This window comes from Hyla sarda, chromosome 4, assembly GCF_029499605.1.
Source record: "Hyla sarda isolate aHylSar1 chromosome 4, aHylSar1.hap1, whole genome shotgun sequence".
NCBI classification, from domain to species: Eukaryota; Metazoa; Chordata; class Amphibia; order Anura; family Hylidae; genus Hyla; species Hyla sarda.
Window position 1 is genome coordinate 93398840 of NC_079192.1, and position 15521 is coordinate 93414360.

At 46.7% G+C, this 15521-nt stretch overlaps 1 protein-coding gene across 2 annotated transcripts in view; it reads left to right on the forward strand.

The window, feature by feature from the left end:
- The window catches only part of FRMD5 (FERM domain containing 5), a 195928-nt gene that overhangs the window by 2670 nt on the left and 177737 nt on the right, over positions 1-15521 (forward strand). The window contains exons 2-4 of one of the 2 annotated variants that reach the window (XM_056571565.1): positions 9342-9404; positions 10871-11059; positions 11525-11717. In XM_056571565.1, coding sequence (XP_056427540.1) covers positions 11058-11059; positions 11525-11717 — 195 coding nt within the window. In that variant the 5' untranslated portion in view covers positions 9342-9404; positions 10871-11057. Of the gene's footprint in view, positions 1-9341; positions 9405-10870; positions 11060-11524; positions 11718-15521 lie in introns of those variants that run through there. The other variant, XM_056571567.1, reaches the window with a different exon arrangement.

A 15521-nucleotide genomic window follows, 5' to 3' on the forward strand; every position in this document is an offset into this window, starting at 1 on the left:
TTCATTTCCATGCGGTGTACTTTTTTTTGTAAAAATTGCACTTTATTTTTATTCTGTAGGTCAGTACTATTACATCGATACACAATTTACATAGAGGAGGAGAAAGCTGACAGTTTTCCTTTAAGTAGGGACACAGGGCAGCAGTAAATATCATATTATATTTTCTTGGAAAACCCCTTTAAGTATCCATATATTGTACATTTTCAGGGAGATTTATCAAAACCTGTGTAGTTGTCCATAGCAACCAATAAAATTGCTTCTTTTATTTTTCAGAGCCTTTTATAAAAATAAAACTAGCAATTTGATTGGTTGCTATGGGCAACTGGTCAACTTTCTCTGTTCAGGATTTGATACATTTCCCCATATGTTTACAAGATACGTGAATCACCTACTTCATATGATCAGATGCACTGACGCACCTCTTGTCCTTGTTTGCACATGTAAGGCTAAGTTTCTACTTGTTTTTTTGTCCTGCATTTTTGGGTTGAAAAAAACGCATGGAAAACACCAGTGCAATTCCCTGTGTCTGGTGTTTTTTCATTTGTGTGGAAATTGCATTTTTGGCACCTTTGGCGTTTTTTTTTTTTGGTACCCAAAATTTGTTGGGTACCAAAAAAAAAAAAAAAAAAGGATGCAGTAGTGATGGAAACATTTTTATTTAACAAAATGTATATATTTCATAACAACATTTTTTATATTTTTTAATAAAGTGTGTGTGTTTCACTTTTTTTCTCTATTTTTAAATTTTTTTAGGTAGTACAACTACTCCCAGCATGGAACAGACTGTTCCATGATGGGAGTAGTAGTACCTGTACTAATAGACATATCGTCCATAATATAGCAGAGATGTGGAGCGGCTCTATACAGCACTCGCATCTCTGCTCTGTACTCCAGCCAGTGATGTGAATAGAACATCACTCATTCATATTTTCAGCCCAGAGTGGGGATTGGCCGGATGGTTGCAGCCAATCACAGCTCTGAGGGAAATATGAGTATAGTGCAGAGATACGAGCGATGTATAGAGCTGCTCCATCTCTGCAATAGACAGGACGATCGCAGCGGGTGTCAGTAGTGATACCCGCTGTGATCAGTTCTTACCTGCAGGTACTACTACTCCCAACATGAAGCACACTCTTCTCCATGATGGGAGCTGTAGTACCTGCATTAATAGACAGATCGCAGCGAGTGTAACTCCATGTTGGGAGTAGTAGTACCTGCAGTTGGGAGTAGTAGTACCTGCAGTTAAGGAAAGATCACAATGAATGTCACTCCTGACACTCGCTGTGATCCTCCTGTATAATGTATAGATGGGGCCGGCCGCTCTTCTCTGGTCCCCTGCACTGACGTAGAAATACACCTATTAATATTTCCCACAGAGAGCTGTGATTGGCTGTAACCATCTGGCCAATCACAGCTCTGCGGGAAATATGAATATATGTATATATACGTCAGTGCAGGGGACCATAGAAGAGCGGCTGCCGCATCTATACATTATACAGGAGGATCGCAACGGGCGATCTGTCAATTAGTACAGGTACTACTACTCCCATCATGGAACAGTGTGTTCCATGCTGGGAGTAGTAGTACTACCTAAAAATGTAAAAAATAAAGAAAAAAATGGAAAACACACACACAAACTACATTTTTTATTATTGTCGGCTACATTTTTCGGTCCCCACCCGCCCACATAAATTGATCCCTGTTTAAAAATTAATAAAAATTTTGTTATAAAAAAGATACATTTCGTTTGATACAATTTTTTCCTTCACTACTGTATCTTTTTTTCTTTTTTTTTAATAGTACCCTAAGCAATGTTATTAAAAAAAGTATCTCCATTACTTTTTTGGATCGCTAAAGTCCAAAAACGAATAAAAGTAGAAACTTAGCCTAAGAGATTGCTCACATATCATTATGTACTAACATGTATCTGTCACGATGCCGGCTGGCAGGAGGTGGATCCTCTGTGCCAGAGAGGGATTGGCGTGGACCGTGCTAGTGGATCGGTTCTAAGTCACTACTGGTATTCACCAGAGCCCGCCGCAAAGCGGGATGGTCTTGCTGCGGCGGTAGTGACCAGGTCGTATCCACTAGCAACGGCTCAACCTCTCTGACTGCTGAAGATAGGTGCGGTACAAGGGAGTAGACAGAAGCAAGGTCGGACGTAGCAGAAGGTCGGGGCAGGCAGCAAGGATCGTAGTCAGGGGCAACGGCAGGAGGTCTGGAACACAGGCTAAGAACACACAAGGGAACGCTTTCACTAGGCACAAGGGCAACAAGATCCGGCGAGGGAGTGCAGGGGAAGTGAGGTATATATATGGAGTGCACAGGTGAACACACTAATTAGAACCACTGCGCCAATCAGCGGCGCAGTGGCCCTTTAAATCGCAGAGACCCGGCGCGCGCGCGCCCTAGGGAGCGGGGCCGCGCGCGCCGGGACAGGACCGACGGAGAGCGAGTCAGGTACGGGAGCCGGGGTGCGCATCGCGAGCGGGCGCCACCCGCATCGCGAATCGCATCCCGGCTGGAGGCGGTATCGCAGCGCACCCGGTCAGTGGATCTGACCGGGGCGCTGCAGTAACGAGAGTGTAGCGAGCGCTCCGGGGAGGAGCGGGGACCCGGAGCGCTCGGCGTAACAGTACCCCCCCCCTTGGGTCTCCCCCTCTTTTTAGCGGAGAGCCATACCTTGTCTCCGGGAGAAAAAATGGGGGGAGCTCTTCTTTTCTTATCAGCAAACTTCTTCATGCGTGATGAAGCCTGTAAGAGAGAATTTTGGGTCTCTTTCCATATGGTGGAAAGATCACGAGTTATTTCATCCACAGCGGGCAAACCAGAGGGCAAGGGAGTAGGGAGGGGGGGAAGAGGGTGAAGGAGACCAGCAGGCTTCTGGCGAGGAGTCCTGTCCCGGGCACAGACAGTGCAGGCCCGCACAAAATCAACAACATCCGTCTCCAGAGTCGGCCACCAATAGAAACGAGAGATGAGTTGCACGGATTTCTTGATGCCCGCATGGCCTGCGAGATGGGAGGAGTGACCCCATTTGAGGATTCCGAGGCGTTGGCGTGGAGAGACGAAGGTCTTCCCCGGAGGAGCCTGCCCGATGGAGGCTGGAGAAGTGGAGATCAGGCAGTCAGGAGGAATGATGTGTTGCGGAGAGAGCTCTACTTCCGAGGCATCCGAGGAACGAGAGAGAGCATCGGCCCTGATGTTCTTATCGGCAGGGCGAAAGTGAATTTCAAAATTAAACCGGGCAAAGAACAGAGACCACCTGGCCTGGCGAGGATTCAGCCGTTGGGCAGACTGGAGATAGGAGAGATTCTTGTGATCGGTGTAAATAATAACTGGAAATTTAGATCCCTCCAGCAGATGCCTCCATTCCTCAAGTGCTAATTTAATGGCCAGTAGCTCTCGATCCCCGATGGAGTAGTTCCTCTCCGCCGGAGAGAAGGTCCTAGAAAAAAAACCACAGGTAACAGCATGCCCGGAAGAATTTTTTTGTAGAAGAACCGCTCCAGCTCCTACTGAGGAGGCATCAACCTCCAATAGGAAGGGTTTAGATGGGTCAGGTCTGGAGAGCACGGGAGCAGAAGAAAAGGCCGACTTAAGCCGTTTAAAGGCGTCTTCCGCTTGAGGAGACCAGGACTTAGGATTGGCATTCTTTTTGGTTAAAGCCACGATAGGAGCCACAATGGTGGAAAAATGTGGAATAAATTGTCTGTAATAATTGGCGAACCCCAAGAAACGTTGGATAGCACGGAGTCCGGAGGGGCGTGGCCAATCTAAGACGGCAGAGAGTTTGTCTGGATCCATTTGTAGTCCCTGGCCAGAGACCAAGTATCCTAGGAAAGGAAGAGATTGACATTCAAACAGACATTTCTCCATTTTGGCATAAAGTTGATTGTCACGAAGTCTCTGAAGAACCATGCGGACATGCTGGCGGTGTTCTTCTAGGTTGGCAGAAAAAATCAGAATATCGTCCAGATACACAACAACACAGGAATATAAGAGATCACGAAAAATTTAATTAACAAAGTCTTGGAAGACGGCAGGGGCGTTGCACAGGCCAAAGGGCATGACCAGATACTCAAAGTGTCCATCTCTAGTGTTAAATGCCGTTTTCCATTCATCCCCCTCCCTGATGCGGATGAGATTATAAGCACCTCTTAAGTCCAGTTTGGTAAAGATGTGGGCACCTTGGAGGCGATCAAAGAGTTCTGAGATAAGAGGTAGAGGGTAGCGGTTCTTTACCGTGATTTTATTAAGACCGCGGTAGTCAATGCAAGGACGTAGGGAGCCATCTTTTTTGGACACAAAGAAAAATCCAGCTCCGGCAGGAGAGGAGGATTTGCGGATAAACCCCTTTTCTAAATTTTCCTGGATGTACTCAGACATAGCAAGAGTCTCTGGGGCGGACAGAGGATAAATTCTGCCCCGGGGTGGAGTAGTGCCCGGGAGGAGGTCAATAGGACAGTCATAAGGCCTGTGAGGGGGTAGAGTCTCAGCTTGTTTTTTGCAAAACACATCAGCAAAGTCCATATAGGCCTTAGGGAGGCCGGTTACAGGGGGAACCACAGGATCACGGCAGGGAGTACTGGGAACCGGTTTAAGGCAGTCCTTGAAACAAGAGATACCCCAGCTCTTGATCTCCCCCGTGGACCAATCCAGGGTTGGGGAATGGCGTTGGAGCCACGGTAGTCCAAGGAGAATTTCGGAAGTGCAATTGGGGAGGACCAAGAACTCAATTTTTTCTTGATGAGGTCCGATGCACATTAGAAGGGGCTCCGTGCGGTAACGTATGGTGCAGTCCAATCTTTCATTATTAACACAATTGATGTAGAGGGGCCTGGCGAGACTGGTTACCGAGATGTTGAACCTGTTGATGAGGGAGGCCAAAATAAAGTTTCCTGCAGATCCGGAATCCAAGAAGGCCATAGTAGAGAAGGAGAAGGTAGATGCAGATATCCGCACAGGCACAGTAAGGCGTGGAGAAGCAGAGTAGACATCAAGAACTGTCTCACCTTTGTGCGGAGTCAGCGTGCGTCTTTCCAGGCGGGGAGGACGGATAGGACAATCCTTCAAGAAGTGTTCGGTACCGGCACAGTACAGGCAGAGATTCTCCATGCGGCGTCGTGTCCTCTCTTGAGGTGTCAGGCGAGACCGGTCAACTTGCATAGCCTCCACGGCGGGAGGCACAGGAACAGATTGCAGAGGACCAGAGGAGAGAGGAGCCGGGGAGAAAAAATGCCTCGTGCGAACAAAGTCCATATCCTGGCGGAGCTCCTGACGCCTTTCGGAAAAACGCATGTCAATGCGAGTGGCAAGATGAATGAGTTCATGTAGATTAGCAGGAATTTCTCGTGCGGCCAGAACATCTTTAATGTTGCTGGATAGGCCTTTTTTAAAGGTCGCGCAGAGGGCCTCATTATTCCAGGATAGTTCAGAAGCAAGAGTACGGAATTGTATGGCGTACTTGCCAACGGAAGAATTACCCTGGACCAGGTTCAGCAGGGCAGTCTCAGCAGAGGAGGCTCGGGCAGGTTCCTCAAAGACACTACGAATTTCCGAGAAGAAGGAGTGTACAGAGGCAGTGACGGGGTCATTGCGGTCCCAGAGCGGTGTGGCCCATGACAGAGCTTTTCCAGACAGAAGGCTGACTACGAAAGCCACCTTAGACCTTTCAGTAGGAAACTGGTCCGACATCATCTCCAAGTGCAGGGAACATTGTGAAAGAAAGCCACGGCAAAACTTAGAGTCCCCATCAAATTTGTCCGGCAAGGATAGTCGTAGGCCTGAAGCGGCCACTCGCTGCGGAGGAGGTGCAGGAGCTGGCGGAGGAGATGATTGCTGAAGCTGTGGTAGTAGCTGCTGTAGCATCACGGTCAGTTGAGACAGCTGGTGGCCTTGTTGCGCTATCTGTTGTGACTGCTGGGCGACCACCGTGGTGAGGTCAGTGACAACTGGCAGAGGTACTTCAGCGGGATCCATGGCCGGATCTACTGTCACGATGCCGGCTGGCAGGAGGTGGATCCTCTGTGCCAGAGAGGGATTGGCGTGGACCGTGCTAGTGGATCGGTTCTAAGTCACTACTGGTATTCACCAGAGCCCGCCGCAAAGCGGGATGGTCTTGCTGCGGCGGTAGTGACCAGGTCGTATCCACTAGCAACGGCTCAACCTCTCTGACTGCTGAAGATAGGTGCGGTACAAGGGAGTAGACAGAAGCAAGGTCGGACGTAGCAGAAGGTCGGGGCAGGCAGCAAGGATCGTAGTCAGGGGCAACGGCAGGAGGTCTGGAACACAGGCTAAGAACACACAAGGGAACGCTTTCACTAGGCACAAGGGCAACAAGATCCGGCGAGGGAGTGCAGGGGAAGTGAGGTATATATATGGAGTGCACAGGTGAACACACTAATTAGAACCACTGCGCCAATCAGCGGCGCAGTGGCCCTTTAAATCGCAGAGACCCGGCGCGCGCGCGCCCTAGGGAGCGGGGCCGCGCGCGCCGGGACAGGACCGACGGAGAGCGAGTCAGGTACGGGAGCCGGGGTGCGCATCGCGAGCGGGCGCCACCCGCATCGCGAATCGCATCCCGGCTGGAGGCGGTATCGCAGCGCACCCGGTCAGTGGATCTGACCGGGGCGCTGCAGTAACGAGAGTGTAGCGAGCGCTCCGGGGAGGAGCGGGGACCCGGAGCGCTCGGCGTAACAGTATCCAAGTAACAGATCTGTCGGCGATCAAGATCTAAAAATGTCTGGATTCAACCTATGGTTATAATGTTTATTATGGATATACAAAGATATAAAAATATATGATCGAATATAATATACAATTGTAGGTGAGTCACAGGGCCCTTGTGAACCCACCTATTAACACATCATAAAATAATAAAATAAAATGGCACCAGTAGAATTCAGTAAAATTCCATATTGCACAAGATGCAGTCCACTGAGGATCGCCATAAGTCATGTAACCTCTATAAGATCAGTGTTTCTCAAGTGCGATCCTCAAGTCCCCCAACAGGTCATGTTTTCAGGATTTCCTTAGTCTTTCACGGGTGATATAATTCTGGTCAGTGAATCCGGCATCACCACAGTTATATAACCTGTGAAAGACTAAGGAAATCCTGAAAACATGACCTGTTGGGGGACTTGAGGACTGTGCTTGAGAAACACTGTATTAGATAGCATTCAATAGTAGTCTGCTAAGTATAGCCGTAAATGTGACTTATCCACACTTAGAATATCTCAAGGAAGCCCTATCTGTACAAAGCCATAGATGTATTGCCAAAGATAAATACTGTTTGCTAAATTATTAGGTCCGGGGATGCAGATTATCCATATAATAGCATAACTTAGGAGCAGAGTCCAACTCGGGTAAGAAAAGAACTGCTGTGCACAACTCACCCGATGGGGACATTCTGATATAGTGTCCTCTGCAGAGAAAAGCACCTGGTGAGAGGTTTTGTAACACGTCCGCCTAATGTAATATATGTCACCAGTATATCCTCACTGCCATTTTATTTAACGGACATTGCTGATATCACTATTGGAGCTGATAGTGAGGAGCCGCTGTCAATCACCATCTGCACATCCGTTATCTACTACAATCAGAGTATTTGCTCAGGACCCACAAAGACGTCATCTCGATCTATATTCAGCCATCATATGCTGTTTATCCAGTTGCCATCTAACATCTCTTGCAGAGAATAGAGCGAGCTATATATGTGGTGACCACAGGGTGTTGCAGCATTTAGCAGGGTCGGGTGGTATTAACCCTGGGGGCAAGTTGTTGCTAACCCCTTAGTGTTCGTGATGCCAGGATGCGGTTGTTTCAGTATAATAACCACCCACAACCAGCCCAGAAACGGTATGCAATAAAGGAATGTCCACAGCAAGGGTTGTGCAATAACTGGAACTTTTACTATTCAGGAAACAGTCTTTACAGTAATGCAGTTTCCACAGAGGCAACCGGGACACAGGATACCTCATAGGCTTAATTGGACTTGTAGTTATGAGGATATTTATGCAGGCCACTGTGCTACTAATATATTCCTTAGCTGAGTAGTAGTCACTGGATTTGTAGAGAGAATTGTAACTCACGTTTTAGAAGTGGCTGCTGTTGCTTAGGCTTTGGCCTAGATGAGATGAATTTGCAGTATACAGGACTTTGTGCTTCCTTTTAGATCCAGGTCTCAAGAAAGAGAGAATGGAGACTACAGCCCCTTATATACTAGGGGGCTGGACTAAAGCCCATTGGTTGCTAATGCCTGGGGTTCCTGTGCCCATGGAACTCTGGGTATATCACATGACAGTAGGTCACATGACCAAGGAAGGTCCTATACATTTTATACAAACTGTACAACTTTATACATATGAACAATAGATACACATAATGAATATACATTGCATTGACATGAGACAACAAGGGGGGAGCCCTGCAGGAGAGCCCAATGGACCTAAGGGACTCTTCCTGAGGGGACTTAAGGAGGGTACAGGACAGGTCCTGTACCGGGAAACCACATATACACTAAAGCCGGCACATATACTTGACAGGAGCACAAGACCAGGAGCGCGAGCGGTGCGAGCCACGTGGAGAACAAACCAGTCTGTGCTCTCGAAGCTCCGAACTGAGGACCGAGTCAGGTGAGAGGTGCGCAGCACCCTGCAGAGGACACTATATCAGAATGTCCCCATCGGGTGAGTTGTGCACAGCAGTTCTTTTCTTACCCGAGTTGGACTCTGCTCCTAAGTTATGCTATTATATGGATGAACTGTATCCCCGGACCTGATCATTTAGCAAACAGTATTTATCTTTGGCAACACATCTATGACTTTCTACAGATATGGCTTCCTTTATTCATTCTAAGTGTGGAAACATTACATTTATGGCTATACTTAGCAGACTATCATTGAATGTTATCTAATAGAGGTTACATGACTTTTATGGCGATCCTCAGTGGACTGCATCTTGTGCAATATTGAATTTTACTGAATTCTACTGGTGCCATTTTATTTTATTATTTTATGATGTGTTAATAGGTTGGTTCACAAGGGCCCTGTGACTCACCTACAATTGTATATTATATTCGATCATATATTTTTATATCTTTGTATATCCATAATAAACATTATAACCATAGGTTGAATCCAGTCATTTTTAGATCTTGTTCGCCGACAGATCTGTTTCTTTTCACTTCTTTTTCACCTTGGGTATAGGTGTTAGGTTGGATTGCTCGATCTTCTCATTGGGATTCAGTGATTAATGAGCTTATGCTTCTTTTTCTATCAAACATGTAGCCAACTGTTTTATTGCTTATTTCCTTCCTTTCTTCCTTCCTCATTTTCTAGATTACAAACATGAATTCCCCCGATACAGTGCATATCTTACGGTTTTTAAGTGCATCACTTCAGGTATGATTTATGATTTTTGCATATATCATGGACACTTACTATCACTAGTCTTACAGGGTTATTAGTTTTATTCCTGTGTGTTTCATTATTTTAACCTGGACATGTGATCACAAGGCTGACTCTCCAAATCTTCCAGTGCTTTATGGCCATAACAGGATGTAATGTGACTGACTTCCTGTGAACTACAGGATGACATCATCACCTACCAGATTCTCTCCTACTCACCTTTAAAAGTCATAATGACAAGTGACTGGTACAGTACATGGGGTCACAACAGAAATACACTCCCCCTGCTTATATACTATGGGTGAATCTATCATTGGTTTTACCCTGGTTTTGTGGTGTACATTTGTCGCACAATTTGTCTCGGATGCTAGTTTGAGACTTTTCGTTGCGACTTTTGCTTTATCAGGGTTTTTCTAAAGGAATATACTAAATCATAATTTCAGTTGATATCATGCAGTGGTAAGGAATTCACGATCTGCTACTTTTCAGTTTGTTGCAACTGCCTTAACTTAGGCGCTCATCTACATCAGCCCTGACTTGGCTTACAAAACTGACTGCAAACAGCATTATTAAAAGGTTGCACATTTTGTCGCACAGAATAAAAAGTCGCACAAAAAGTCGCAGAGAGGCAACATACAAAGTGGTGTACTGAAGTCGGAAATATGATCAGCACCAGATTTATCACTTGCCCTGCACCATGTAATAAATCTGGTGCAGGTACACAGTTTCCTCCACATGAATTAATGGAGTAAAAAGATGTTCACCTACATCACTCTCCCCTATGTGGCTATAGTGTGTGGTATTAATGCACGTCTACATTTTTAATAATCAAACCATGAAGCTTTATTGTTGCACGAAGTCAAAGTACAAATATATCAGTTTAGTATAACCAGTAACAGAGGCCACAACAGCCTTAACTCAAAATAATAATAAAGGAAAACAACAAAAAAGGAAAAAAGAAAAAAGGAAAAAGGGAAGGGAATGACAAAAATAAATCCATAGGTACTTCTACAGCACAAGATAGATAATAATGACATAGGGTAATATTGAACTGCTATATATGAGCAATATAAGGCAGAGCTCAAGTAAAACATTTCTGCATATTTAAATGAACATACATATACATAGCCAGACTCCTATAGCATAAGGCCATCTCACCCCCCAGGCCCCCCCACTCCCCCCCCCCCCTCAGATCAGTAAGTGGTGAGACAGTGACGGACTGGACAGTGGTTAGAATCAAGCCAGGGTTTCCACAACAATTCAAACGCCTCCACCCCGTCCTCCCTGATAGCCATCAATTTCTCATTAAGCATTAACACATTAATTCGATCAACCACTCTAGAAAAATCCAGACTAGATTGCTTCCATTGGGAGGCTATATAAATCCTAGTCGCCATCATAATAAATTGGGTAAAGCGGAAAGTACGAAATTGCATTCTAGAAGGCTTATGTCCCAACAGACAGAACTCTGGAGTTCGAGGTACAGTACCCGGGACCAGAGATACAATAAGATCCAACACTCTCGTCCAGAGGCCCACCACCGTGGGGCATCCCCACCACACATGAAACATTGTACTCCTCTGGTTATAGCCTCTGAAACACAGTGGTGAGCACTCCGGAAAGACAGCGTGGAGTCTCGTGGGAACCATGTAAGTACGGTGTAGGACCTTCAAAGCCGTCTCTGCAATGGAAACCTGCCAGCGAAACAAGTATAGTAATTTGGGCAGGGCCATCATTTTAATTACATTAATTCTACCAATCCATTAGATATGTGGAAAATTCCATCTTGCTAAATCGGATCTAATTAATTTATAAATCGGGATATAATTATGTCTACATTTTTAGCCTGGTACCCTACTGTAGGGCAGCGATTCCCAACCGGAGTTCCCCGGTACCGCGACGCTCCGGCAATTTTATTTTATTAAATCTCCCACCCCGGCCTGCGTGCCTGTGAATCACGGAGGCGCAGGGGGAAGGGAAGCCTGCGTGCGCATTGCGTGTACGTGTGCACACAGTGTCCCCCTACCCCGCCATGAGTGAGTCACAGGCACGCAGGCCGGGAAGAGGATATATGTAATGGAGATGGTGCGCTGGACCATCCCTCCTGGCCCCAGGAACATCCTCCCGGCCCCAGGACCATCTATCCTTCCAGCCCCAGGACCAACCATCCTCCCGGCCCCAGGACCGACCATCTTCCTGGCCCCAGGACCATCTTCCCGGCCCCAGGAGCATCCATCCTCCTGGCTCCAGGACCATCTTCCCGGCCCCCTGCAGAAGGACATTGAAAAGCAGCTCAGCTTAATTAAGGTAATGCACCCTCTTCCCTCTGTCACCCCTGTCCATCCATCTTTGTCACCCCTCTGTTACCCCTTTTCACCCTTGTCCACTTTCCTGTCATCCATGTCCACCTTGTCCACCCATGTTCACCACCCCTCTGTCCCTTTGTCACCCCTGTCCACCCCTTTGTTACCTCCTTGTCATTCCTGTCCATCCCTCTGTCACTCCCTACGCCCCCCTGTCACCCATGTACACTCTTCTACACCCATCTGTCAACCATGTACACCCCTCAACACACCTCTGTCATCCATGTACACTGCTCTACACCCCCAACACCCCTGTTACCCATGTACACTCCTCTGTCACCCCCTACACCCCCCTGTCACCCATGCACACTCTTCTACACCCATGTACACTTCTCTGTCAACCCCTACGCCCCCCTGTCACTCATGTGTGCACTCCTCTACACCCCTGTCACTCATATACACTCTTGTACAACCATCTGTCACCCATGTACACCCCTCAACACCCCTCTGTCACCCATGTGCACTCCCCCATACACCTGTCACCCATGTGCACTCCTCTACATCCCTCTGTCACCCATGTGCACTTCTCTACTCACCTGTCACCCATGTGCACTCCTCTACACCCATCTGTCACCCATGTGCACTCCTCTACACACCTGTCACCCATGTGCACTCCTCTACACCCCTCTGTCACCTATGTGCACTCCTCTACACCCCTCTCAACCATGTACACTCTTCTACAACCATCTGTCACCCATGTACACCCCTCAACACCCCTGTCACCCATGTACACTCTTCTACAACCATCTGTCACCCATGTACACCCCTCAACACCCCTCTGTCACCCATGTGCACTCCTCTACACCCCTCTGTCACCCATGTACACCCCTCTGTCACCCATATACACTCTTCTACAACCATCTGTCACCCATGTACACCCCTCAACACCCCTCTGTCACCCATGTGCACTCCTCTACACCCCTCTGTCACCCAATTACACTCTTCTACAACCATCATTCCCCCATGTACACTATTCTACACCCCTCTGTCACCCATGTTCAATCCACAGATTCTTCTCACAAGCAAAGAACGGAGTCTGCCGGTCTGCTGCATGAGGGAGCCTGATAGACCTCTTTGACTTTAATAGGGTCCATCGGGTTCCTATTTGGTGTCATTGTAATTTCACAGGAATATAACCAGACAAAACATACAGCATTCGGCAGTTTTTGTTTGCTTATTTTTACAAACACTGCTATGGAGGCCTCAAATTGAGCCTCTAACACAGATGTGAACCTAGCCTAAATTATTTACTCTATTGAAGCCATACATAAATTCAAGAAAATAAAAAACATATAATAGGAACAATGAATAAGGTTGACATAAAAGCTGCTGTCACTACGTAGAGGAAGGTTGTACATGTACTGTAAGAACCGGGCATAGAGGTCTTCATCTTTGGTCCGAGAACTGTACTATGTATTTCCTTCAGGCATGTTTTTAGCAGAAGATTCCTTTTAAGTCAGGCTGTCAACAAAAATGTTCCCTGTACTCTGGATGTCTATAGAGCGCGCTATCCCTTTCTTCTGATGCTTATACTCTTTGATGTGACTGGTGGAGTTCTTGATGTCACCTTGTCCTTGAAGAATGTGCTGTCACTCCTGATGTTACTATAGAAATGTGAGGACAATTGTAAAGTAGGACAGCAACACCACAGCTCTGGGTATGCAGAATTGTGGATTAAAAGGCTCACGTTTCCTGAAATCAATCCTTGGTCATTTTTGAAAATAATGAAGGCAGATTTATTATTACAAATGTACCCGAATTGTCTCAGTTTGGCTTGAAATGGGACACCGTGCCTAAAAATTGTTCAAAAAATATGGCAAATAATATTGGTGTACAGTACGCAGATCAACACAGCAGTGTGCACCCGTGTATTAGGTAGTTGTGCTGGCTATGTTTCTTTTCATTTTTGCTGTGCAATTTAGGGGGAGTAGCACCCTCTCTAGCCGTGCACCCCTCCCCTTTTTCACAGGAGGTTTTTAAATTGATAGTGGATTCTGCATTCCACCCAGTCAGAGGCCATATGCCCAGCAGAAGTGAGGGAAATGAGTATTAGGGTCCCATCCGAAATGAGGCCACCTCCGTGTGGTGGATGGGGGACATGTTTTGATCAAAAAGTGCGCTAAGAGCCTCCATTTTTTGACCAAGAGTGCTGCTGCAACCTGCAGATCAATAGGTAGCATAAAGTTTGACACACCAAAATAGCATGAAATACATCATAAAGCACGGGTCATGGTGATAAATGTGACACATATTAAAGGGCTATTCCTGGCAAAAATTTTTATCCCCTATCTAAAGGATAGGCGATAAGATGTCTGATTGCGGGGGCCCACCACTGGGACCCCCCATGATTTCCCTGCAGCACCCGCATTCTATGCGGGAGCTCGTCTCCAGTTTCGGAAAACTCCGGGTTTCCTGGACTGGGGACATGACGTCACGATACGCCCCCTCAATTTGTGTCTATGGGAGGGGGCGTGACGGCCATCACGCCCCCTCCTATAGACATGAATGGAGGGGGCGTGGAGTGACGTCACGTCCCCAGTCTCGGAAACCCGGAGGTTTCCCAAACTAGAGACGCAGCTCCCGCATAGAATGCGGGTGCTGCAGGGAGATCACGGGGGTCCCAGCGACGGGCCCCCCGCGATCAGACATCTCATCGCCTATCCTTGGGATAGGGGATTAAAGGTTTTTGCCTGGAATACCCCTTTAAGAATACCTGTTTACACTGTCTAAGTTAGTGTTTCTCAACCAGTTTGCCTCCAGCTGTTGCAAAACTATAACTTCCAGCATGGGAATTGTAGTTTTGCAACAGCTAGAGGAACACTGGTTGGGAAGCACTAGTCTAAGGCTATGTTCCCACAGTGGAATATCCGCAATGGAAATTTTCCGTGTGGACATTTCACAGATAATGGTGTACTGAAAGAATATTACATTGCTAGGGCTGCTGAGAAATGCGCCATCTCATAGGCAGCAATGCATTTTCAAGCGAAACCTGCAAAAACATTAAACAGGTTCAGTATGTTTTTGTGGACGCCGGAATCAGGATTTCCGTGGCAGATGTTGCTGCCGCGTACATTCTGCCATGTAAACAGTGCAACAATGAGACTCTGTTGCACTGTTCACATGGTAGAATTTTCGCGGCAGCAACATCTACCGCGGAAATCCTGATTCCAGCTTCTGCAAAAACGTTTTTTTTCAATTTCAGTTTCATTTTATAATTTCTATTTCATTACATTAATATATATTTACATGATCTGTCCTTCTAGATGTCATAAATACTTTAGGACATTCACTCTCTATTTTTCACTCTATGTGTTACAGGGGAGAACAGGCTCCTGCAATGATATTAGTCGCTGACAGAGCTGGCTGGGCAGCTGTGCCATGGCAGGCAAGCATGGTGATCATGTGACTGCCGGGTCCAATAGAGGCATCAACAGTGCTTCTATTCGCTAAGCAGCACCTTTGTCATTTCTTTAGGACATCTGGCTGATCTAGATTGCAGGATTAGGTGCTTTAAACCTTTCTCATACATATACAATGGTGTGGGGGTTGGAGCTAATAACCATATTGTTGAATTTGCTAAGATTAATATTGCAAATAGATCATATCAAAGGTGGGGCTATTTAATAACAAGACTGATTGTACAACTTAATTGCAATCTATGGTGTACATAGGAGAGATGGGGGCCCCCATAGCAAAATTCAAAATGGGCCCCCTATTATGGTGTCTGATGTTGCCCAATATCCCCCCC